This window comes from Electrophorus electricus, chromosome 14 (assembly GCF_013358815.1).
Source record: "Electrophorus electricus isolate fEleEle1 chromosome 14, fEleEle1.pri, whole genome shotgun sequence".
Taxonomy (NCBI): Eukaryota; Metazoa; Chordata; class Actinopteri; order Gymnotiformes; family Gymnotidae; genus Electrophorus; species Electrophorus electricus.
In genome coordinates this window covers 2,126,905-2,151,720 of record NC_049548.1, presented here as the reverse complement: position 1 = coordinate 2,151,720, position 24,816 = coordinate 2,126,905, and the positions used below count along the sequence as shown (strand labels likewise).

The window sequence follows — 24,816 nt, the reverse complement described above, 5'->3', positions numbered from 1 at the left end:
CAAGCCACTGATACTGCGCAACCCAAATCTCTATTATGTTTGCACAGTGCTTGTAGGAATATTATGACTTTTACAGATTGTCACAAATAAAAAGCCCCTAGGTCTTTGCTGTTTAGTGGGACTTCTATCTTCCAGTATACATCAATACTGTTCCACGTGTTATTCATCATTGAAGACGTCAAGTGTGTCTCTTAGTTTTAAGAGGAGTGTTAGAAATAGCTTTAGGAAGAGTACCACCTTGTGGCCATAACTTTAACTGCAGTATGCTGGTTAGCCTCCTGAGAGAGCTTGCCGAGCACATGGCAAGTCTCTGGCTTCGGGTCCAACCCTGTAGGCCAATTTATTGTGGATTTGACAATGTGATAACATGTCTTTGTGTGCTTTTTTAATTGTTAATTTTTTTTACGTTTTTCCGTGGGGCTTGAGACACTTTGTTGCTTTATTCTCAAACGTTAGGCATCAAAATCTTTACTCACTGGAGCTCTGGAATGAGCCGCTTACAGAGGCACTCAAGTTTATTTTACACTACATTCAATTAAAAGCATTTATCTACAATTTTCACGTTCTTTTGAAATTCAGTCATAATTTAGGTCTGAACAATCATTGCCAGTTCTCATGCAACATTTTAAATCTTTATCATTAAGGGCTCACATGAAAATGCTACTCAGAACCATGAAGAAAGCAGCAGCGTGCCGCCCACCCAGACAGTTCCAGCCATCCGAGTTCCTGCCATCATCAAGGTAAGACCACCTGCAGACACACAGCGATGAGAGATGACCGCTTCATCACAAACAACTGGAAGTGTCAACGTTTCATCGCCTTGTGTATATAACACACCGTATTGCCGAAGCAAAGGCCTAGTATGTATATGCGTCAAAACAATATTCAGTATAAACCACAGATTCACAGAAATAGTTTTATTAATTTTTCAAAGTGTAACTACTGCATTAGTGTAACAACAATGTAACAACCGACTGATACTGTGCTCACTGTACCACTAATTAATGGTACTGTTACACTGTGGTGGTGTGATACAATAGTTGTATGCGGCCCTTAATTAACCTACCAGCAGGCACGTTCCTGCGTCACCAACACGCCACTAACGTTTTGCTCGGCTGCCACAGTCCAAAACGTCGGACAAGAGCCGGCCCAAGAAGCCCAAGGATGTGAAGCCGAAGGTGAAGAAGCTTAAGTACCACCAGTACATCCCACCGGACCAGAAGGCGGAGAAGTCGCCTCCACCCATGGACTCGGCCTACGCCCGCCTGCTGCAGCAACAGCAGCTGTTCCTGCAGCTGCAGATCCTCAGCCAGCAGAAGCAACAGCAGCAGGGGACGCGCCAGCCGGCCACGGCCCAGAGCTTCGGCTACGGCCCGCCACAGCAGAATCCGCTGGCCAAGTGAGTTCCTCCGCCAGTAGCCAGCCTTGACACGGCTGCCTTGTCGTCATCGTCGTCGTTTGTGGGTCAGACCTAACCTGGCGCATGTGCTGCAGGCAGGCAGGCGAGCGGGACGCGCCCGACGGCTCCGGCTCCACGTCTCCGGTGAAGAGCTCCTACTGCGGTCCGGCCGGCGTCTCGCCCGTCAGACCAGGGCCTCTGCCCGCCAACCTCGACGACTTGAAAGTACGTATCACGCTCTGCTGATGGAAACCGGGCCACATGCAGACCGCTGAGATGTTGCAGCACAGATAGCGGTGGTGACGGGAACACGGTGGCCTCCTGCTCGCACTGACGACGTTGTCCTCGATTTCCTCCACAGGTGTCCGAGCTCCGGCAGCAGCTGAGAATACGAGGCCTCCCTGTGTCCGGCACCAAGACGGCCCTGATCGAGAGGCTGCGACCTTACAAAGACCCGAGCTGCAGTTCGCCCTCCTCCTCTGGAGACATCACCACAGTGACCTTCCCGGTGACACCCACCGGCTCCTCCTACCAGTCTCCCGGCTCCACCATGTCGCACACGGGCGGCTACTACCCCTTCTGCAGCACCGGCTCCACACCGCCTATCTCACCCGCCTCCTCAGACCTGTCCGTGGGCGGCTCCCTGCCCGACAGCTTCAGTGACGTGGCTTTGTCATCGCCGCGGTTCGGCCTGCAGCCTTCGCCCACGCCGCCGAGCGCTGACGAGAGCCCTGCGGCGGGCGGCTGCCCGCACGGAGATGCCCCGGAGGGCCTGGACACCGAGAAGGACAAGATGCTCGTGGAGAAGCAGAAGGTGATCGAGGAGCTGACGTGGAAGCTGCACCAGGAGCAGCGGCAGGTGGAGGAGCTGCGCATGCAGCTGCACAAGCGCAAGCGCACCCACGGCGGCCCGCCCGAGCCCCCGCCCCCGCCCCACCCGCTCCGCCCACAGCCCCCGGCCCACATGCAGCAGCACTTTTTCGGGGTGTCCGTCAAGCAGGAGCACGTGGCCTCCAGCTGCCCGCTGGCCTCGAAGCAGCCCAAGTGCGGGCCCCCGGGCAGCTGCATCGAGGGTATGGGGCACTGCGGCCTGGGCGGCCCCGCTTCCGGGAGCCCCTCCGGGCTGTCGGCCTACCTGAGCCCTCAGTGCTCGCCCCAGGACTCCCCCGTCACCAAGAGCTCCAGCAGCCCGCAGCCTAGCAGCCTCCCATCCTCACCCAGCCACCCGTACCTGCTCACGCCTCCCCTGGGCAGGGACAGCTGTTCTCACCCCTTGCCGCATGGTGGAGCCAGACCACACCCCATGCAGGTGCGCATCCCCACAAATACAATTAACATCACAAGTGCGCAAGCATGGCTGAGGACACCGAATGTCCAGATGGCTGGCATACCGTGGGATTGTGAGCTAACCAAGTGCTTCTTTCTCTCTCAGCTCCAGCAGAAGGGTGCCTGCCAGCCCGTAAGCTGCTCCTATGCACCTGACCAAAGAAGCATGCAGCCCATGTACGAGAACAGCCTCATGACCAGGGGGTCTCCCAAGGTCAAGACCCCAGACATGCAGGCGAAGGTTTGTTAGGGCTAGCCTACGATCGGCCCCCGTGCGCCGTCCTGACATTAAACACGCACAAACTCTAGCTGGAAAGGGTTTGTTTTACATGCCTTCTGCCTGTGGACGCAGATGCAAACTGTCCACGACATTTATTATTTGGAAACCGGCAATCTTATGACCACAGACAGCTTGTAAAAGTCCACAGCCACAGGCAATGAATGCACGGGTCACATGATCATCAGCCCAGAATGCAGTGGACTGTATACACATGAGTAGTCACAAGTCTCTCAGTGGTCTTTATTGTGGTCCTGTGATCATATCACATGGCAAAACCAATGGCAGACTGCACATTAGGAGGTGCCATACCTTTCAGCTGCCCCCAATTGTACAACCAGCCAAGTCCAGGCCCATATGCCAGAAAGTGCTCCTGCATATTTGCACACACACACTACCTGCAGCACACGATCGTGACCTCAAACCCCCCAACCCCCACCAAGCGAGATCTGAGGCTTCCTCTGGTCCCACCTCCTTGTCTGGGGTTGTAACGTCTCGCCCTATCTCCTCATGTAGATGGCACTGTTGCACTGTGGCAGGCACATTGGCCATAAGTGTGACTTCTCCTCCACTGCCTTGTGTAGCTCAGCCTCTCCTGCATCTGCCGTTAGGCAGCCGCCCTGCTACGAGGATGCAGTGCAGCAGGTAAAGGGGCCCCCAGAAGCACCTGAGCCCTGTGCCTCCCTCCGGCTTCACACACACACACACACACACTTTCTCTTTTCTGCTACTCAACACAATTCAGTACCCTAAGAGCTTTCTGGCTGTTATAAATGCAATTTTGAATGACACCCAAGTGAAACTACATTACATATTTGTTTTTATCAGTCACAGACTGTTTTGAGCTTTTATGTTTTCCAAGATAGAGAATGTGCACTTCCTGGTTTTAAAATGAGACAGCCAAAAGGAACTGTTGTCAAGCCTGAAGGGAGTTTTAATATGTTTGGTAATTCTAAACCAGAAAGTCAACATTCTGACTTGGATAAACATAGCATTTCTTTTTTCACTCAGTACATCAATGGTAGACAATACATTTATTTTCAGGTGGCAATCATGATTCTGTATGCTCAAGTATGTTGTGAAAAAGAAATTGCTTATCTTGCAGTGGTCACTATGCAAAAAAAGCCTTTGGAAGATAAACAAAACCGTTGGAAGGACAAAAAGCCCTTGACAGCTTTTTGACAGCTACAGAAGCTGAACAGATCCTTCATTCTTCACTGGGGCGGCGACATTTTGCAGAATTAATCATAACTGTAGCGCAGATTTAATCTTGGTGTCAGATGTACATTACGTATGTCTGAGGCATTTGGACATGATTTCTGTATGATGAACACTTACGTTTGCTCCCTGTTGTTGCAGCAGATGACCAGAAGCCAGCAAATGGACGAACTTCTCGATGTCCTTATTGAGAGCGGAGGTGAGCATAGAAATATACCAACCGAAAGCATGAGTGGCCTGCAATAGTTGTGTCACGGCACACTGGAACGTAAACTTAAATGTTCCAGTCGGTGGAGGCTCGCTGTCCGTGCCTACTGCACGCTGCATTAACCTGTGGCTGGCAACTCTGTTACGCCCCCTTCGTGAAGGCAGCTTTAATTGTCAAACAAACAGTTCACTGTCTGTGCTGTGACATCCTTCCCGTTCCCCTTTTTTTCAAAGAAATGCCAGCTAACGCCAAAGAAGGGAGGTGCCCTGTAACCAAAGTTGTGCCTCACCTTACAGTTCCACCCAGCAGCGCTGGCGCCGCGGCCATCCCAAAGTTCCACAGACACTACGGCCACGTGGCAGCCTCTATGATGCCATACGAGCACGCTGCCGCGGACTGCCACCTGGAGGTGCTCCTGGGGAGCCCCATGACCCGGCCGGGCGACATCATGCCGCTGAAGATGGCCGCCGAGGACGCCCCACTGGAGGAGGTCGGAGAGGGATTCGCAGGCCATCGCCACGATGACAAGTTGCTAGGCAACCGCGACATGATGGACACCCCTTTGAGCCCCATGGCCACCAAAGTGTCGCCAGTGGCCACCGACAGCCAAGGGCTCGGGATGACCTATACGGAATCGCCGTGGGAGGCCATGGAATGGCTGGATTTGACTCCGCCCAGCTCAGCTACGGCGTTCGGCAGCGGAATGCCTCCGGCTGGACCCAGCATCTTCAACACGGAATTCCTAGATGTGACGGACATCAACTTGAACTCTGCCATGGACTTGCACCTAGAGCACTGGTGAAGCTGATGAGAACCTTCCAAAAACACAATAAACCCAGCTAGATAGATACAAGGGCACTATACCACAGTAATGCACTGCACAGCACTTCACACTCATGCAGATGTCCCTTTACAGTGCTTTAATAGTCAAAATGACCCTCTCAGCAATTGTACAACCAACCAGCATCAGGCTGCCATGTTGTAATGATGAGTCAGTCAAGAGATGGATGCCATCACCACAGGTGCCTTGGGGAGAAGACCTCCTTTCTATAGTTTTACTTTCAGTGTAGCTCTTATTACTTGCGCTGATCCATCAAAACTTGAAAATCCTTTGGACTACATATTCCAGGAAAGAACGTTTTAATTACTGGAAACGGGAAAAACCTACAAACCAAATTGCATTGAAACACATCTATAATTCGACAGTGTTAGCAGTCCATTTGTAAATATTACACTTCTGGTACAAAGTTGTTGTTTTTTTGCCCTGCACATTCATGGTGTGTGGAAACACTTCGGAAGTGTTCACTAAAATCAATTTATCATCACATATTGTAATGTGCTTTGTAAATATACATTAATGCTCACACTGCACCTTGAGTAGTATAGAACTTTGACACATTTGGCTTTGCATAGATTTTTGGAAAGCATGTAATTAACTCTTTTCACTTATTTTCTGTTTCCATTCCCATTTAGTCATTTTTATTTATTTAGACAGCTGAGATTTCTTGTGCGAGATAGAATAAAGAGATCGACCAATATGTGCCCATTTTACAACCACTGGAGCCTTAAGGACCATTTAAGTCAGTCGGAACCGCGACAGTGTTTGAATGTTATTTCCTAATTGAATGTGGAGAAAAACAGGCCTGTATCATGTACATAGTTAACAGTGTTTTTGGTAAACCCAGTTTACACCCAGCTCAGCACTTGCCCATATATATCAGACTGAATCATTGCTGTTTTAATATGATTTTAATACTATTGACATGTGACCCATTTGGTACCTTGGAAGACTTCACTTATTAGATGTATTTATCTGGACATTTTCATAGATATTTTTACATGCGATATTTATGAGGCATTGATATCCCTTTGAGCAAATGATATAAAACTACTGAAGTCCAAGTTCGCGTTTATACAAAAATGAAAAGCTAATATTTGTCCATAGAACCATCTTTTGTCTTTTGTAACACAACGTACTGTACCTAACCAAGCATCAACATAATTTAAAATATCAGTATTCCAGTATATTAAATATTCAACTTAACATGTTAAAAATAAAGCATTTGTCGCATTTACGTCACATTTCAAGTTATGCAATAAATTAGGTTTTAATAAATGTATTAAAATAATGAAGGCATTAGACGCTTCTCAATGGCAGATCCCTGTTCTCACCAATATTTGAGCAGAGTGAAGCGGAATATAGTGTATCAAGCTTTACTGTGAAGACAGGCCCCCACACTGGGGCTGTTATGCAAATATTTGTCATGATGCTTAGAGTCGTGTTCTTTAAAAAAATGGGCATCTTTGTTTATTATAAAATTGCCTTGGTGGCTACTTATAAATAACAGATCAGTAAAAGGCAAAAAAGACACACCGACAATCTACAGAGAAAGACATTTCTGTCACAGTGTAAACTGAACAGATTGGTACTGAAATTCTGATTTGTATGCTGTGGGATATATGAATGGTTCACTTCATTATTTTGATTGCTGGTTAACCCAAGCTGATAGCTGTAGAACACAAACACAACTGTTATGAGTACAAACTGTCCAAATGACAAGTTAAGCATTTATGTTAGGATACAGAAATCACTCCACTTAACCTTCTCCATCTGGTCATTCACAGTTTACTATCGGATCCAGCGAAATATTAAAAGGACTTTCAAATGAACTTAGAAAGTAAATGGACAGTACAGTATTGGAGTACAAACATCACTAACAAAGGGATTTTTTAAACAATAAAATGCTATTTTTGGCATTATGGATCAAGACCAAGGGCTGATTTATTTTAGCAAGATTATAGACACAGCTAAGATTTATAGTCTTTCATCGAGTTGTCCTGTGTCCTGCACAAATCTGTATGCAACTTTAAACAATGTGATTAGTTTTATCTATGAGGCCAAACTGCAATACTACCAATAACTCAATAGTTCAATACAAATTGCTTTCAGGAACAGCAGACTGTAACTATTAAAAGGTACTGCAATGGGTTTATACATTCTCATCCATTCACCTGGGTCCTAATGTTTTGTAATGTACTATTACAATTATGAAACACATTTTGTTTGTTTATATATGTGACACTTATTGAAATTTCTAATTATACCAATGAAATAAACTCCCATATGCCCAATAGAGCTAACTCAGCCAGGGTTGCTATTTTCAGACCGTTTATATGATGCTGGAATGAAAAACAGAATCTCACACTATGCACAGTTCCCCAATATAACCACACGCCCCTCCAAGCTGGCCAGGTGACTGACATCCAGTCCCTGGCCGAGGCACGCCTGCTCAGTACACGCGATCCCTCGGTCTTGTTGAAGAAAATGTGGTAGTTGTTTTTGTCTATTTTTTTTCTCCTGGGGAAAAAAATATATCGATACGACAAAAAGCTTTTGTATTGCTTGGCCACTGAACAGCTGTATGATGTAAACAGTCTCAGTATGTCTCCACCACTGTGCAACTATTAAAAGACTTTAATAAAACACATTTCTAAAAATGGCCCACTCCAGTCTATCATTTCCTGGGTAATGAACAGAACTCACATTTAATATATGTGCTCTGGAAAAAAAATAAGAGACCAAGCCAATGTTTTCTTAAATCAGCATCTCCACATGTACAGCAGCCATTCCGTTCAAGTGTTTGCTGAATTCCTTCACTGACACACCTCATTCTACTTAATGAGATGCTGAATAGGTGATCAGCTTAACAAAATCCTGTTCTAACGAGCAACAGTATAGTAACCACTGCAGCTGTCATCACTGTTCACCTGTTATAGAACCAGCTGGATGGGAAAAGCAGTGCTAGGACTAATAAAGTAAGTGTAGTCAAAATACAGCAACAGACTGTGCCAAAAGAGTTGAGAAGAAGGGTTCAATTGTAGCTTTACTGGCAGAGGGATACGGTGAGCACCAGGTTGCTTCCATCTTGAAAATTTCAAAAACTGCAGTCCAATAGAACAAGGTGAAGCAGCAAACACAGGGACAACAACAGCTACAGACTGGCAGAGGTGGAAAATGACCGTCTACCGACCGTGATGATCACCAGCTCATTCAAATGTCACTTAACAAGCGTAAGATGACATCAAGTGACCTACAAAAAGAATGTCATCCAGCAGCTGGGGTGACTTCCACACTGAGGACAGTTTGAAACAGGCTTCTGGAGGCAGCGCTGAAGTTGTGCAAAGCTAGAAAAAGCCATTAATCATTGAGAAGCAAAGAAGAGCCAGAAAGAAGTTTGCAAAAGACCGTAAGGATTGGACCATAGAGGACTGGAGTAAGGTCATCTTCTCTGATGAGTGCAATTTTCAGTCCAACACCTGGTCATGTAATGGTTAGACGGTGACCTGGAGAGGCCTACAAGCCAGAGTCTCTCACACCCACTGAGAAATTTGGTGCAAGATCGGTGATGATCTGGGGGTGTTTCTGCAAGGCTGGAATCAGACAGATTTGTCTTTGTGAATGACACATGAATCAAGCCACTTACAAAACTGCTGGAGGAAAACTTGCTTCCTTCTGCTCTGACAGTGTTCCCCAACTCTGACGATTGTTTTTTTCAACAGGACAATGCTCCATGTCACACAGCCTGGTCAATCAAAGTGTGGATGAGGGACCACCAGATCAAGACCCCATCATGGCCAGCCCAATCTCCAGTCCTGAACCCCATTGAAAACCTCTGGAATGTGATCAAGAGGAAGATGGATGGTCACAAGCCATCAAACAAAGCCGAGCTCCTGGAATTTCTGGGCCAGGAGTGGCGTAAAGTTACCCAACAGCATTGTGAGGGACTGGTGGAAAACATGCCAAGACGCATGAAAGCTGTGATTGAAAATCAGGGTTATTCCACCAAATATTGATTTCTTCACTCATCCTAAGTTGACATTAGTACTGTGTTGTTTATAAATGAATATGAGCTTGTTTTCTTTGCGTTATTTTTGGTCTGAAATTTCTGTAACTGTTTCATTATTTTAACCATTAGTCATTTTCATAAAAAACAAAAACATACTTTAAAATACATTTTTTATAACAAAAAACAAACAAACAAACAAAAAACTGCTCAGCCTGGTCAAACACATACCCATCAATTGTAAAACTAGAGAAACTGAATTTTGTAGTGGTCTCTTAGTTTGCATTATTTTGCATGCATACGCGCATGCACAAATTGAGAAGTTTATTTATATATATATATATATATATATATATATAAATAAAATATATATAAATAAAACCTACACAAAACTGTGAATTTTTATATCCAAAAAAGTTAAGATTCCATTTTATTCCATCCCACTGTCAAACAAATAGTCAGTACACAGATAGAGGCTAATTCACTGGATTTATTCTAGCACTGTGCTCGTCTGACTCCAGACCTTACAGAGAAACAGGACAATAAGCTCACAGTCACATCCGAACCTTCACGACTGACCTGCAGACACTTAGATCTTACTGATACTATGTGAACACTAAAGATTTCAGGAAATTCCTTAAATACATGAAGTGAGCAAAACGCAGCCCAGAGTCATCAGGTTAAGCACATCCAAACCAGACATAAGGCGATATCTCTGCACAGCATCTCATTACTATGGTGTTTTTTACAGATATCTGCGTTCACAACATACACTTCAAATATTTTCACAGTGTGAACATTTTTTGAACATATTTCCCACTTGATAGTGATACAGTATAATGATACATGTTGATTTCAAACATATATTGAGCCTTTTTTCCCTTCCAACAGTGGCCTAGGTTTCCTTTGGTGGGGGTTTACACTGCTCACACCACCCAACCAAAAACATTATATGAGTAATGTAAGCAGAAAGTATAGGGGGAGATACGTCACCCACCAACCACCCCCACCCAAAACCCTACACCTATGCCTTCTAATACTAATGGCTGCTACTAATTTGTCATTTTGTACAATGCTCACTTTTTGGAAAGCTTTTAAAATGGCTAAAATTGAATTATGCTGCCCCTATTTTAAAAAGGATATCTAGTTAACCATTCAGTCCAAGTTCTCTTATATTTTGGCCAGATAAATGTCTTTTCACACTACGGAGACTACTGAGTTCAGCAGTATTTCAATGCTCTCTGGTGGCATATAGTTGGTTTTTTCAAATCATTTACCAAACAATAGTGCTTAGGCGAAGTGTAGTATGCAAGCCAAACAAAGACATCTGAACGTCCTTTACCTCCCTCCCCCAAGTCAAAGTGCCGTGCTTCGTCACATGCCAATAAAAATTACTGAGGCAAAATGAACGGCAGCTTCTGCAACGGAGAACCACGGGGGGCGTTGCTGAGCAATCATGGCTTGACAAAGTTATACATACAGTTACAATTGTGTCAAAGTGTCCTGAAGTTTTTATTCAAGTGTTCACTACACCGGAGATTTTTCTTAAATGCAGTGAACACGATTTGGTGGGTTAGAATTGCATATTCATGAAATAAAGCTACTTAAAAAGGATAACTTAAGATTTTCTTTAAACTAGACTTAATGTTTCACTTTCTTGGAAATCTTCTGCTTGAGCATCCTACGCGTCTTTCCCACACCAGTCCAAGGTGCGGCATGCACAGACTTCAGCGTCGTAGAAACGGAATTGAAGAATGTTGGAATTTCAGACTGGAGGGACTCCAAACAGCCAGAACTCCAAGGATGTGGAGCAGAAGGTCTACAGGAAAATCTCCAACCATCCTTTCAAGAGTCTCTGAAGTAGAACAATACTTCTGCATACGAAGTTATTTTACAAACTAAAAATGTGCTTTACCTGTACAAATATTGACCTAAATGACACGACCCATTATAGAAATTATATATGTTACAGGAAACGGTAGTCATTTTCTGTCCATTTGTGTATCATTGTGACTTTTTCTTTTGGTAAGTTTTATATCGCTTATATTACTTTCAAGTAGATATATATATACACAATTTAGTTATTATTTTTTATTCCCATGAACACAGAGACAAACATTGCTTTCATGATCTGCGAACTGAATAAGGGTGTTCCAAGTTGTGTGGTCCAATTCTGGAAACAAGCTCAGCTAGAATGGCATCGCGTGGCATCGTGTGGCATACGACACATCAGACAATCTATTAGGCTCTAATCTGAACTATCTTGGTTCTGCTGACCGATATAGCAAATGGATTTCTTTTTTAAGATGAAAGCGGATCCTTATTGCACAACATGTTTTGGGGTTTCGAGTGTCACTTTTTAAAAGCAGTGTTGGAGCAGGGGTGCAGAGCCGTGCCGCATGGGGCCCAGGCAGAATCAGTCGACGTACATTGGGGAGCTGGGGGATGCCGGGATCTCGTCCAGGATCTTACACACGTAGCTGGCGACATCCACGACTCGCTCCTCGTACATTAGAATGAAGGGGTGTTTCTGCAGCACCAGGGGGTTGGGGGGGGGGGGGGCGTCACGTCACGTAAAATGTATTAACAGCTCCAAAGAGGTTTTGATCAGGCTGTCTTAACTGAGCATTATATAAAATAATGATGCCAGCTCAAACGGGCATAATACTTAACACTACGACATTGCATTAACACCATGATGTATCAACTTTCAGAGATTTATAACCAGACAGTAAATTCTGTACTAATGGATATTGCCAGAAGATACACTTACCAGAAGCTCCCTGTATTTTGGCCTTTTCGACTCATCCTTTGTAAGGCTGGAAGGCAAGGATACAAGAGGACCACCAAGCCTGTGCTTACTATACAATTCTGGTCAGTTTCAGCTCAAGCAAAACTTGCTTTGAAAATGTCTTCATGTACACATATAAGCAGGCAAACAAAACTGAGGCAACTCACCATAGGTTGACAAAGTTGATGAATTTGGGAGAAAACTGCCTCTCCTCTGAATTGCTAAGTTGCGGAGGGTCTCCCTTTACTACCTGGGTCAGCTGGTCAAACACGCTGTTCCATTTCGGGTACGGGAAACGTCCTGTGGCCAGCTCGTACTGCCGGGGAAAGCGTGCAGAACACTCCGGACCTTAACACTCCTCTCACATTGCATGCAGAACAATAAGACACCAACCCAGTGTACGGACATGAAACGCAAGCAGCAGGTATGACGCTGAGGTTTAATAGTGGCCATACCAGAGTGATTCCCAAACTCCACACATCCGAGCGCACATCGTATCCTTGTCGGGAAGCACTGGGGTCTATCCTTTCAGGCTATGACAGAGGGGATAAAATTGCAGGAACGATAATCACACAATTATCTTATACATTTTAAGCATCATCTCAGTTCTGTTAAATTTTGCATTTAAAATTTGAGCTTCAAAAAACAAAAGCACTGCATCATTAAAATGCACCATATATAAGCCCCGTTAAAAAAATGTAATAAAAACAAGGTTTCTGAACGGCGTCCACTGGTGGCTCACTGGTTCAAACGCCAATGATGCGACAGCCTTCTGTGGCAGGGAGAAGAAGAGATCAACACTGATGCTGCTCTCTGATTGGGTGGGACAACGTTACACCATCCCGCCAATCGCAGCAACACTCCTCAATCATGGATGCCTGGGTGCTTGTGTATGCTGACCAGGGTAGAAAGCGATTTACTCCGAGTGCATTCAGCTGCCCTGTGTTACAGCATGAGCAGGATACGGGAAAGATTTGGTGCTTGGCTTCACGCATTTCAGAGGAAGCACGAGCTGGCCGCATATTCCAGGGTTGGTAGTCACTGTACGGTGGGGGTGGTCAGCTAACTGATATGTGGGAACTGGCATACCGACTAAAATTTTGAAATAAATGGGAGAAATAAATAAATAAAAAGTGCCAGTAAAGAGGCAGTAACTCACAGCCATGTAAGGCCTGCAGCCAGCATCTCTAGTCTTGGCTATGGAGTCCACCAGCTGCCCACTGATACCAAAGTCACACAGCTTTATGTTGCCATTTCGATCCAGGAGAATGTTAGAGGGTTTGATGTCTAGAATAAGAGGAGAAAAGGAAAAGAACACATATGACCACTAGGTGGCACAGTGCTTGTGCGAAAAGCAAAAGCCCAACAATCGCTTTTAAAAATGGTCACTTGGACGTCTACTTAGAAGTCATCGTGTATAAAGTTTGACAGTAAAGACATTTTCTACTCACCTCTGTGAATTATTTTCAAGTTTTCTTTCAAGTGATTCAGTGCTTTCACAGTCTGTAATGAGGTTGAAAAATAAAAATCAGGCAACACTTCTAATAGCAGCATTAGAGGACGTCACAGCGTCATTACTGCACTTACCGCTAATGTAATTTTGCCTAATATTTCCTCTGGAATGACATCATCTAATGAGCAATATACATATTTGTAGAATTTGTCGAACGAGGTAGACATAAGTTCCATACATATCCAACAGTCACCCTGTTTAAAAAAAAACAAACAAAAAAAACGAATTAATAAATTAAGTAATTCATTAAAAAACAAAAAGGACAGGAAACTGTCAGGCCATAGCCTATCCTTCACAACCTGAAAATATTCAAACAACCAAAGCCTCAACATAAACCTACCCAATTCTGCATAGATAAACATAAAAACAGTTCTAAGATTCAAAGATTTATTACAATATATAACTTTCAAGCTTTCATTTATGCTAAAGATCATCCTACTGTAGTGGAATCTTTCCTTTCTGCCCGACAGACAGACACACAGACACACAGACACACAGACACACAGACAGACTAGGTGTAAGGGGCGACTGGAAACCTGGATTGAAGTGAGTTTACCTCTCGGAACAGGGCCCCGTAAAACTGGACGATATATGGGCAGTCGCTACTTCTCATCACCACATCCAAGTCCATCAGCAGCTGCTTCTGTTCCTTCTCATCAACGGTGGAGCGAATCCTCTGCAACACAAACACACCATAGAGGATGACACACGCAGCCGCATAGACGCCGCGGTTTCCACCTGGCACGTCCCTGCATTAAAACTAGAAAAGCATAAAGCTGCGTGGAAAGTGGTGATTCATTTCAAAGCCCGTAACACTCCATCCTTAATTGCTGTGTACTGTAAAATCTTTAATCGAGAAAAAAACAAAACAAACACCACCTTCACAAAACAGCGTCCTGGGCTCTCACCTTGACAGCCATAATCTGGCCACTGGGTTTATGAACCATCTTGTTGACAGAGCCGTAGGCTCCCCTGCCGATCTCACCAAGGTCCTTCAGGTCTTCTGCAGTGAAATCCCAGTGCTGCTCAGGAGAAATCTTCAGCTTCCCACACGACTCGATGCTCTGAGTGCGCAGTCTCTCTCTGAAAGCCAACCCAAAGACCCAGTGAAAACCCCACAAAACCTGCAAATCTGCAGGTGTGCAGGACTCAGCTGCGGCGTTTGTGCGAGTGTTCGTTTTAGCCGCTTACATGTGTGGGTTCTGGAAAGATGGGGTTCCAGAAGACACAGGCAGCCTGGCATTTGGTTTGACTGGAGGGTTAGCAAAGTTTAACTTCAGGGCTTTGCGCTTACCTGGCACAGTCAGAAAAGAAAACACCATTAGCATAACGGAAGGGATGAATGTGGTATTCTTCAAATTTTAAAAAAGAAAAGCGTTGCTCTAAATGAAATAATCTATATATATATATATATATATATATATATATATATATAAAAACATGGTTTCAGTAAAACAGTTCATGTCTGGTTATTCTAAAACTGCATTCCGCTTATAGATTGAATAATAAAATTATAGTGATCAAAACAACCACACGTTCAAACAGAGACTTACTCTGGGGCACACCAGACAGATTTATCTGAAACCCTGCAGTGGAAAAGACAAAAAAGAAATAGGATCTGACTAAAGTAAAACTAAGTAATAGTGGAGAACTGAAACAAACACACACACAGTTTTTTATTTATTTATTTAGTGTGTGTGTGTGTGTTTCAGTTCTCCACTACACACAAAAAATACCAACTATTTCCATATATTCAGCCCAGTTGACAACACAAATATCTAGACGGACAAACACTGTTCTCTTGCATACAGCAAGAAAAACATTTCTAATATTCTGAAGTCTATGATGCACACCACACTGTACAGCCTGTACTACAGCCTAGTTTACTTTGTGTGGCATCCCAAGTATGTATCTGCAAAATGTATGTAAAGCATCCCTAAATTCACAAACATCTCACATGATGGAAACCTGATAAACTAAAAACGTTTAATGAAAGCTGAGTCTGTACGTTTACATTTAGTGAGTGTGACATTTAAAAATAATTAAAAAGGCAATAACAAGAAAGTTAAGAATACCTGTTTCATTCTGACACCTCCAGCATGTGTTGGATTCTGTGAATTTTACACATTTTAAACAGTTAAGAAGCTAGAATGAAGTGAGCCAATTAGTGTTGGAATAAATACAGTAACAATAATACACTGCACTTGCTCATGTCTTTGGACCTGAGAACACAAAGTTTAGAGACGTACTAATTGATCAGATATTGTTTATATAATTCCAAATATTCGCAATTAAATGGTCTGATGTTACTAAACTTCCCGACCGTTTAAGTGAGTGGTCTCGCGTGTGGAAATCATGTACAATGTAAGAAAAGCACAGTATGTGACTGTGGATCCACTGCATTCACAATCATCACTGACCTGTAGCCCTAACACCTTAGACGGCACAGCAGTGTTTAACCGACCCTCACACATCCTCTCACTACTACCTACTAATTTAAACAGGAATCTCGGGGGAAACACAAAGACGTGAAACTGTGTCCCGCCACGGGCAGAAGTAGAGCTCATCCTTCATGTCTTAGGGCGTGGTGAATAGAAATTGTGTTACACGGTAAACCAGCGTGGCTGCAGATTACCAGGATTACAGACGAACCCGTGCATGTGGGATTACGTGCATGCGTCCGCAAACCCAGCCGTAACGCGCGTGTCCACCGAGTGCTGCGGACTGTCCGGCTACACGCAGCTCGCGCTGGTCCGAGCGACCTACGCCCGCAGAAACGAGCGCGCATGCCGCAGCGCTTCTCCACACCCCTGGCCTCTACAGCCCGTGTGATGTCTCGCTTCAAACCATACCGAGTGTTTTCCAGAAGCAGCCGTAGCGGGGCCTAACACCTCCACCAGCTGCGCCAGCTACGGTGCACGACACGGCCGGCGCGTTAGTCCGGCCAGCCTGCAGAGGTCGAGTGTGCTCCCTTACCCTGCATGCTGCTCGCCGCTGTGAAGTGCTGCGTCTGCGTTTGGTGGCGCAGCGCGGGTCCGGACGGGCCCATGGCGCTGCCACAGGCTGGAGAGTTGGTGCTGGGACTGGGAGTCGCCATTGTTGACTCTTTATTTCTGCAGGTGGTCAAAACGCGCCCTCGTGACGCACAGAGCAAATATTCACGAGCAGATCGAGGACGGATCAGCACATGGTTCACTTCAGGTGGCGGGGTGTTAGAATCGCTCCATTTGGACTTGTTTGGCGGTCCCAGTTGATTTCTGTTGAGTGTGGGCAAAGAGCGATACCACGGGATTTCCAAGACGGAAAAATAATATTTTAAAATAAAAGTCTCCGGACGCGATAAAATTGCTGCGGCATAAAAGCCCGTTTTTGATTCGAGTCGTTTCTTGCTTACAGCAGTCTTAAAATATTATTGTGATTCTCTGAAAGATCCGAATATGGATAAGTTGAAATGAAGTTTAAAAAGTCAGTTAACAGTGTGAGACGTTGCTATGGATGATGCATAGACTCAATGAGAGATCAGACATTTTCAGCTGCGATTCTGGAGAGCCACTGCTAACAAATTTTTACATTTTCCCCCACAGACTTGAATTTAAACCCCTGGTATAAATGGCGTGAACTTATTTTAACTTACACATCATTTTATATATCTTTCTGAAGCACGTTGGTTGCATCTGCACCTAGCTGATGAACATCCCTGTTGTCCGGTCCTGAGAGGTTTTCGTTAATGGGATATCATTACATAACGCAGGTAAGTTTGGATGAGGGCACTGTTTCTAAATTGAAACTTTTCCACAAGCATTTTTCTAAGCAATCCTTTGTACTTTTCCCTCCTAAAGATAATGTGGTTGAAGCTTAAAGGAAACACACAGCAGCAGGGATAACGAAGAAACTGGATCCAACCTTTGTTACATATTTTGGGGTGTGCTCCTTTCTCAGAGAGACCAAAGAGACGGATTGTTGACTTTGCTGGATGGGACATTGGAGATGCTTTTGTTTTGTTGTTTTTAAAAGAAAATGTGATGCATGAGTTTTTTCTGCATCACTGGTAAATAAAATCTATATTTTCCAGTTGAAAAGAGTTCATTCATTAACAATCAGTATCCCTAAAAGAGAATATTTAATTGCTATAAAAGCAGGGTATAGTATTATAGTACAAGGCAAGACAAATTTATTTACATAGCACTTTTCATACATAGTGGAAATTCAAAGTGCTTCACATAAATAAAACAATTTAAACCAAAAAGACAAAATTAAGAATAATTGATTTGAACAAAAACATCAAATATAGTTACTAAAAGGAATATTAAAAATTAAAGTGCCAAAAGAGTTCATGTTAAACATGTGAAGTGTTAAGATAAAATATGAAAATAAAAGCAAGTGCAAAGTAGTATTGAAAACTAAACGTGCAGTGCAACAGGAGGTATGAAAAGAGTTTAAAAGCCTTGTCAAAAGTTTCGATTCAAGTGCATCTTGTGTCAGGCTCTTCTAATATTCTCTGGTCCCTGGCATAACGGCTGAACGCTGCCTCTCCATGCTTAGACTTTACCTTGGGCCGTTCACAACACTACAGCCTATGAAACGGATATACTGGGCCTACACAATTAAGCAATTTAGACCAGTAATCATACTTTAGCCAACCTTGTAATACACTGGTCGCCGCTGTAAGGATTTAGAATGGGGGTGATGTCTGCTCGTAGTGAGGACTCAAAGCATAAAGTTCAGAAAGGAATCAGTGAAAAAAGCAGTTTTTCCCCGTTAACTTTATTCGTCTTTGACTTTACACGTCTCCTACACTCTGAAGAATTGTAAAGTGAATGTAAAGATGAAATTGACGTATATGTTAATAAAGTGGTGGCATTAAACCTTAAGAGAGATTTAATTAAAGAAATATCCCACTTCTGTTTACGCTGCAACAGATTTTTAAAAGATGTGTTATCTGGAAAGATTCAGAAAGATGTAACCATGCAGGAAACTATAATTCAATTAAAGTGATTACTGAATGATCTGAATAAATTTTAATCATTTTTCATTTCACTCAGACATAGGACTATTACACATCTTCCCATATAAAAATATTTATGTATAAATAATTGTGTGTATATTTTCCCCACATCAAATTTTGTAAATACATTCCCTCATTTGCAATGAAGATCACAATATTTTGTTGAAAAATATTAATGACTTAGAAGTAATATAAACAACTATAAATTAGTAGGTTGAATCTCATTTCTGACACCATGTAAATTATATCTATCTATCTATCTATCTATCTATCCTTATTATACATTTCAATGGTCTTCAGAATATATCCCTTCTGTTTTATTGCAGTTAAAACTTTGGCAACATGTTATGTTCAACTTATGCCTCACTAATACATAAGCAGTCTGTCAGATATCCTCCCGTTGCCCTTCAGGACCATCTTGTCTTCATACACATACACAGTCCCAAAAGCATCGCTGTCTGGTGGGGTCTCAATAACCCCCTCCAGTGTGAGGTGATGAATGCCAGAAGTGTCTAAATAGTAGCCCCCATCGTGATCATGTCCAGCCATGAAGCACACCACACTTTTATGGGAGTTCAGAATGGAGAGAACTTTGTCATAGTTCCATGCAAGGCATATGCCGTCAGTAGACAGGGGGTGAACAGGAATATGGCCTGTCAAAAAAGAAATAAATAACAGTTCAAAATTGCTACAACGGACAGGCCCCTGATAACCCAAATAAGGAATGTGAACGTGATCAGATAAATCATTTATCAAAGTTAGAGGGCCTGGGATTTTGTTGGACCCTGAGAATGGTTCTTGCCACTGGTTTTCAGAAGCTTTGGAAATAAACAACTAGCAGAAAAAAATATTCTGTTTGTTCTACTGGTATATTTCTAATTCATTAAGATATTGCGCTTGTAATCCTTGTGCTGTCCAGATAGGTTGTATTCAAAACATGTATATAAATACTATATTCAGTGATATGCTGATACATGTGATCAAAGTCGATGATGAACTTGGCATCTTCAATTAAAGTCCTTAAAGTGCTGCACTGCTCTTCTTCCACACAGTTTAAGTCAGCTGACAAATAGACTATGTGCAAATGCTGGATTTATATCTCTATATCTGTACCCATATGAAATGTTACATTTCCACATAGTTCAAAGTTAATACTATTTCTGTAATACTGTAGTATTTTCGTTAACACAACGGCGCCTTCTCGTGTGGCAAGATCAATACAGAAGCAATGATCAGAAGCACTGCTTCAGGTGAACGTCAAAGCACCAATGAAACAGTCACTTCCTTTAAGATCAACATGGGTGTGGTAGGCCCGGAAAATGTTGCAAAACTCTACTTACTCACTACAACGACCTTTTCTTTCTTCTCATCAGCGCCAAGTAGCACTCCATGAAGCCAGTCGAGCTGTTCTTGGCTGAACCCCCCGTTGAATTGCACAAACCTTCCTATCCAGTGTCTGTAGCCTGTAAAAGCAGCGCACACTCGCAAAACTCTCACCTTCATGCAACGTTAAACGCTTGAAACGACGCGCTCTCGCGTACCTGGCGGCTCGTTGAGGTTGCGGTTAGGGTTGTGCGCCTTGATGAGCTTAAAGGCCAGCTCGTATTTGTCGCTGCGCCGCTCTCTCCCGATAACGCTCAGGTCGTAGGCGTCCAGCACGACAAACCTGAACCCGGGCGCGGGGCTGAAGTGGTACGCATGCACCCCGTCCCCTGCCCGGTCGCCGCCCGCGCCGCTGTTGAGCGCAGACGAAAGAAGCTCGCTCCTGCTGAAGTTGTAAAACTCGTGGTTGCCCCACACGTGGTGGACCGCGGGCGCGTAGTTGCCGAACTCGTCCATGACCGCGCGCAGGGCTCGCTGCGACGCGCCGTGCCTCCGGTTGGAGCCGTCGATCACGTCTCCGAGCTGCAGGACGAAGCTGGGTCTTACCCGCTCGGCGGCCCAGCGCCTGTTCGCGTTGCACAGGAGCCGGAGGCTGCTTCTGTAGTAACGCTTTCTCGTGCCGTGGAAATTGAAGCCGTCGTCTAAATCGGCGTACTGGATGTCGGCGATGACTCCGAAGGTGAACAGGGGATCTGCGCCGTCCTCCAGTTGGACTCCGTCCTGGGTGGCGTGTTTAACACTGTGCGCAGATGTGTGGAACTGGCCCATTACATGCCAGGCGCGCAGCCACAACTACGTGGCCACTCGTATAGTTTAGGAACGACACCTACTTAAAACGAAACTGGAGTTATCGTGATATAATACGATATAGAATCATAAGACAAAAGTCACAACTCTACTGAGCCAGCTAGATCAACACACCGAGTTTTCTTCTTGGAGTTTCTGCCGGTTGGCACTGGACAGCAAGGCGCACTGCCGCCACCTTCTGTAACCGGAGTTAGTCTGTTAGGAAAAAACACAAATCCTGAATAAAAAAAACCCCACATCGTTCTCGCTCTGAAAAAAAGATTATTAGCTGTGTATTTGATTTAGCAGTTAATGTTAATTGTTAATGTCTTATTTTATTTTTTTCTATACACAAACCACTTTGGGACAGGAGGAATCGGACATAATCTTGTTAGCCCGAGTGAAGCTGATGTGGACAGAAAGCTTGCCAAAACGATCAGATCATACAGCGCAAACTAATCCCTGAGAAGCATGCAAGGTCAATTAATGTTAGAGCAAACAGATTTCTAAAAAAAAAAATCTTATAAGAGGTCATTGTTCTGTATGTTTCAGGCATAAAACTTAGGTCATGTTTTTGTCCAGGATGTAGCAGTTCACCTTGACGATGCCGTCATAACCCTAGACATGAACGGACCAGTGTGTAGAGGGACGCCCTGAAGGCTCCGGAGCCGAAAGCTGCTCTGGAGCAGTGTGGAGCCCACATGACTGCACCGATGTCAGTCTATGTTTGCGATCATGTTGATATATATATAATTATACACACACAACACACACACACACACACACACACACACACATTATATATATATATATATATATATATATATATACACACCCACACACCCACACACATATATATATATATATATATATATATATATATATATATATATATATATATATATATATATATATATATTTGTGTGGGTGTGGGTGTATATATATATATATGTGTGTGTGTGTGTGTGTTATATATATATATACACACACACACAATGTACAATGTGGATAGGTGGATATGTATGTACACAATGTACAGTTCTAGCTTACAAATTTACATATTTACAGTCACATGGTGGTGGTGGTCCCCACACTTTATCAGTTTCCCTGATTCAGGGCCCGAATGGCCTGTGGGAAGAAGCTCCTCTTCAGTCTCTCTGTGTTGGTCTTCCGGGAGCAAAAGCACCTCCCTGACCTCAACAGAGAGAAGAGTCTGTTGTTGGGATGGGTGGGGTCCTTCACAATCCTCCTGGCCTTGGTCTGGCACCGCCTGTAGTAGATGGTCTGCAGGTCAGGAAGTTCTGTACGAGTGATGCGCTCTGCTGAATGTGCCACCCTCTGGAGTGCTTGTCTGTCCTGCTTGATGCTGTTCCCAAACCAGACTGTGATGTTCCCCATGAGGATGCTCTCAATAGTGCAGGTGTAGAAGTTCCGCAACATCTTGGAGGTCAGTCTGAAGTCTCTTAGGCTTGAGGTGGTAAAGATGCTGACGAGCCTTCTTTGCCAGGGAGTTGGTATGGCGGGACCAGGACAGGTCCTGCGAGATGTGAACACCAAGGTACCTGAAACTATCTACTCTCTCCACCGTGGTTCCACTGATCCTCACAGGTTGGTAGTGCCGCTCCTGCTTCTTGCTGCAATCCACGATCAGCTCCTTTGTCTTGACATTTATGAGGAGATTATTTTCCTGGCACCAGTTTTCCAGGTGTTTAATCTCCTCCAGGTAGGCCCTCTCATCGTTGTCTGAGATCAGGCTCATGACGACGGTATCATCAACAAACTTGACAATGACAATGGAGCTGGAAGTGTCTGTGCAGTCGTAGGTGTACAGTGAGTAGAGCAGGGGGCTTAGGACACAACCCTGAGGAGCTCCAGTGCTGAGGGTGAGGGTGGATGAGGCACAGTTGCCCACCCGTACTGATTGTGGTCTGTCTGTTAGGAAGTTGGAGATCCAGTCGCACAGGGATGTATGCAGTCCTAGATCCTCCAACTTAGTAGTGAGTAGGGAGGAGATGATAGTGTTAAATATACTGCAGTCGACAAACAGCATTTTAACAGCATTAAATTACCCCTCCCTTTGTCCAGGTGGGTCAGTGTGGTGTGGAACAGATGTGCAATTGCATCATCAGTGGAGCGGTTGTGGCGGTATGCAAACTGCAGTGGGTCGATGGAGGCTGGCAGTGAAGATGTGATGAAGTCTCTGACTAGCTTTTCAAAGCACTTCATCACGACTGATGTGAGGGCAACAGGGCGGTAGTCATTGAGGCCGGAGGGTCGAGGCTTCTTCCGGACGGGGACGATGGTGGATCGCTTGAACCCGGATGGGACGATATTGAGCGTCAGGGTGAGATTGAAGTTGTCGGTGAATACCGGGGCTAGCTGGTCTGCGCAGGCTTTGAGGACCCTCCCGCAGATACCGTCTGGTCCCACCGCCTTCCTGGTATTCACTCTTTTAAACAATCTCCTCACGTCACTCTCCGTGATGATGAGGGGCGCTGTTCTTTGGTGGGCTCTGCGCATGCGCCGTTAGCACCATTAGCGTTGTTAGCAGACTTTCTTTTTACTTACGTTGAGTTCAGCATTCCAGAACATTCCAGAAGGCTGTGGCTAATTTTATTTGTATTGTTCTTAAGCAATCCAAGTTTTCCAATTTACTCAACTGCAAGTTTTGATAATCCCTGCATTTAGAGACTTAACACAGAGACATAACATGGGTGGGTGTTGCTTGGGGATCAGAGATTTGGTTAGGAATTCTTAAAGGGGCTATGCTAAACGACTCCCACAAGCCTGGAGGAAATTGTGTTAGAAATGGATCAAACTCAGACAATGCAAAAACAGATGCAAACTAAACCCCTTTTTATATACTATATTTTTCTGTTCAAATGATCAACAACACTTCTCTCTCTCTCTCTCTCTCTCTCTCTCTCTCTCTCTCTCTCTCTCTCTCATTTGTTGAATCTATGTCAGAGTGCTGGTACTCATGCTTCCTTTCTATGCATGAATATCTGAAGTAGATCATTTAACATTTAATTTTTCCACTTAATCCATTTTGTTTTAAAGTATTTCCCTTTTTAAAGAGTTGTTATGTAGCATCCCGTTTGACAAAAAAGAGGTAAATGCCAAAAAGAAAGCCAAATGTAAATGGATGTTAAAGAACATTAACCTAAAATGTTGGGCAAAATCTCAATAAATATCACCAGAGGTGTACTTTTCAAACCCGCTCCAATACGTGGTTTAACAATGATTTAATACCAAGCCTGAGACGTGCACTTGGAGCTTTAGACGAACCTGCCTACCTCGCTTTTCGACAAATCGCTTGTACATTTTAATCTAAAAGCACCCTTTGTTGAACTGCACTGAACTGGAGCACAGACATTTTAACAGGCCAAGCCACTTCACAGGAGCGCTTTGGGCGGTAATCAGCGCCATCTTGTGGACAAAATCGAAAAGTAGTGGAAACAAAAATAAAGGGAACTACATTTAAAATACAGTATGTAAAGATGATTTTCAGCCATATTATCTTTGACCAGAAAGAAGGTTTAACAATAAGGAGAACAACATGAACCTTAGCTTTTATTAGTTATATTATATAAACGCCAGTTGTGATATGTTTGACAATGTAACAATTTAAGTGATTCTCATCTCATCTTTTTCCTTCTTATATTTTTCTTCCACGTTACACGCGTAACAGCTCCGTGTTAAGCCTAATTTGTTCTGTTTGAGCCTTTTACACTTCATAACTTTAGATCTTGATATATATATATATATATATATATATATATATATATATATATATATATATATATATATCAAGATCTAAAATATATATATATATATTTATTTATCTATTTATCTATTTATTTATTTATTTATTTATTTTCTTTTTCTTTTTTTAAATGTATTTTTTGCTAATGTCGTTGCTTAACTGCCAAATATCAGGAATCGCGTCTTTCGTTGCGGTAAACCAATATCCCACCAGCAGGCTGCGACATAGGCTGGGGGCGTCCGCACAGCAAACTGCAAGTCTGTGCGACCTGTGCCATGCGCTTACGCACGGGCGGTCACT

At 43.8% G+C, this 24,816-nt stretch overlaps 3 protein-coding genes across 13 annotated transcripts in view; 1 reads left to right on the top strand and 2 right to left on the bottom strand.

Annotated features, from left to right (window-relative positions):
* Nucleotides 1-7,930, top strand: part of myocd (myocardin) — a 62,217-nt gene extending 54,287 nt beyond the window's left edge. For 2 of the 9 annotated variants that reach the window (XM_026999678.2, XM_035533719.1), the window contains 8 exons: nucleotides 645-740; nucleotides 1,125-1,399; nucleotides 1,495-1,624; nucleotides 1,761-2,708; nucleotides 2,832-2,966; nucleotides 3,519-3,647; nucleotides 4,362-4,419; nucleotides 4,662-7,930. In XM_026999678.2, the coding sequence (XP_026855479.2) occupies nucleotides 645-740; nucleotides 1,125-1,399; nucleotides 1,495-1,624; nucleotides 1,761-2,708; nucleotides 2,832-2,966; nucleotides 3,519-3,647; nucleotides 4,362-4,419; nucleotides 4,662-5,230 (2,340 nt within the window). In that variant the 3' untranslated portion in view covers nucleotides 5,231-7,930. The remainder of the gene's footprint in view (nucleotides 1-644; nucleotides 741-1,124; nucleotides 1,400-1,494; nucleotides 1,625-1,760; nucleotides 2,709-2,831; nucleotides 2,967-3,518; nucleotides 3,648-4,361; nucleotides 4,420-4,661) is intronic. The other 7 variants (XM_035533718.1, XM_035533716.1, XM_035533717.1 and 4 more) reach the window with 7 other exon arrangements.
* A 1,814-nt stretch (nucleotides 7,931-9,744) lies between these two features.
* On the bottom strand, nucleotides 9,745-16,875 carry map2k4b (mitogen-activated protein kinase kinase 4b). Of its 3 annotated transcripts, XM_026999664.2 has the most exons (13): nucleotides 16,553-16,875; nucleotides 15,652-15,687; nucleotides 15,130-15,162; nucleotides 14,768-14,870; nucleotides 14,485-14,659; nucleotides 14,133-14,252; nucleotides 13,651-13,770; nucleotides 13,515-13,566; nucleotides 13,223-13,350; nucleotides 12,519-12,596; nucleotides 12,231-12,379; nucleotides 12,046-12,091; nucleotides 9,745-11,802 (listed from the first exon to the last, which is right to left on the bottom strand). In XM_026999664.2, the coding sequence occupies exons 1-13, from the start codon at nucleotides 16,671-16,673 to the stop codon at nucleotides 11,689-11,691; spliced, it is 1,275 nt and encodes a 424-aa protein (XP_026855465.1). In that variant the 5' UTR covers nucleotides 16,674-16,875; the 3' UTR covers nucleotides 9,745-11,688. The 3 variants fall into 3 exon arrangements, with proteins under 3 accessions (XP_026855465.1, XP_026855466.1, XP_026855467.1); XM_026999665.2 differs by lacking the exon at nucleotides 15,652-15,687; XM_026999666.2 differs by lacking the exons at nucleotides 15,130-15,162; nucleotides 15,652-15,687.
* A 1,667-nt stretch (nucleotides 16,876-18,542) lies between these two features.
* On the bottom strand, nucleotides 18,543-21,045 carry adprm (ADP-ribose/CDP-alcohol diphosphatase, manganese-dependent). The gene is made up of 3 exons (XM_026999615.2): nucleotides 20,123-21,045; nucleotides 19,922-20,044; nucleotides 18,543-19,234 (listed from the first exon to the last, which is right to left on the bottom strand). The coding sequence occupies exons 1-3, from the start codon at nucleotides 20,730-20,732 to the stop codon at nucleotides 18,948-18,950; spliced, it is 1,020 nt and encodes a 339-aa protein (XP_026855416.2). The 5' UTR covers nucleotides 20,733-21,045; the 3' UTR covers nucleotides 18,543-18,947.
* Between the last annotated feature and the right edge of the window lie 3,771 nt (nucleotides 21,046-24,816).

Excerpts from the sequence above, each read along its gene's own strand:
- map2k4b (XM_026999664.2), bottom strand. The coding sequence starts at position 16,673 with ATGGCGACTCCCAGTCCCAGCACCAACTCTCCAGCCTGTGGCAGCGCC. Across the intron at positions 14,253-14,484 it reads GCCAGATTATGGCTGTCAAG|AGGATTCGCTCCACCGTTGA; the intron begins GTGAGAGCCCAG and ends TTTGTGTTGCAG. Across the intron at positions 13,351-13,514 it reads CTTGAAAATAATTCACAGAG|ACATCAAACCCTCTAACATT; the intron begins GTGAGTAGAAAA and ends CTCTTATTCTAG.
- adprm (XM_026999615.2), bottom strand. The coding sequence starts at position 20,732 with ATGGGCCAGTTCCACACATCTGCGCACAGTGTTAAACACGCCACCCAG. Across the intron at positions 20,045-20,122 it reads CAACCTCAACGAGCCGCCAG|GCTACAGACACTGGATAGGA; the intron begins GTACGCGAGAGC and ends CTGCTTTTACAG. Across the intron at positions 19,235-19,921 it reads AGAAAAGGTCGTTGTAGTGA|GCCATATTCCTGTTCACCCC; the intron begins GTAAGTAGAGTT and ends CTTTTTTGACAG.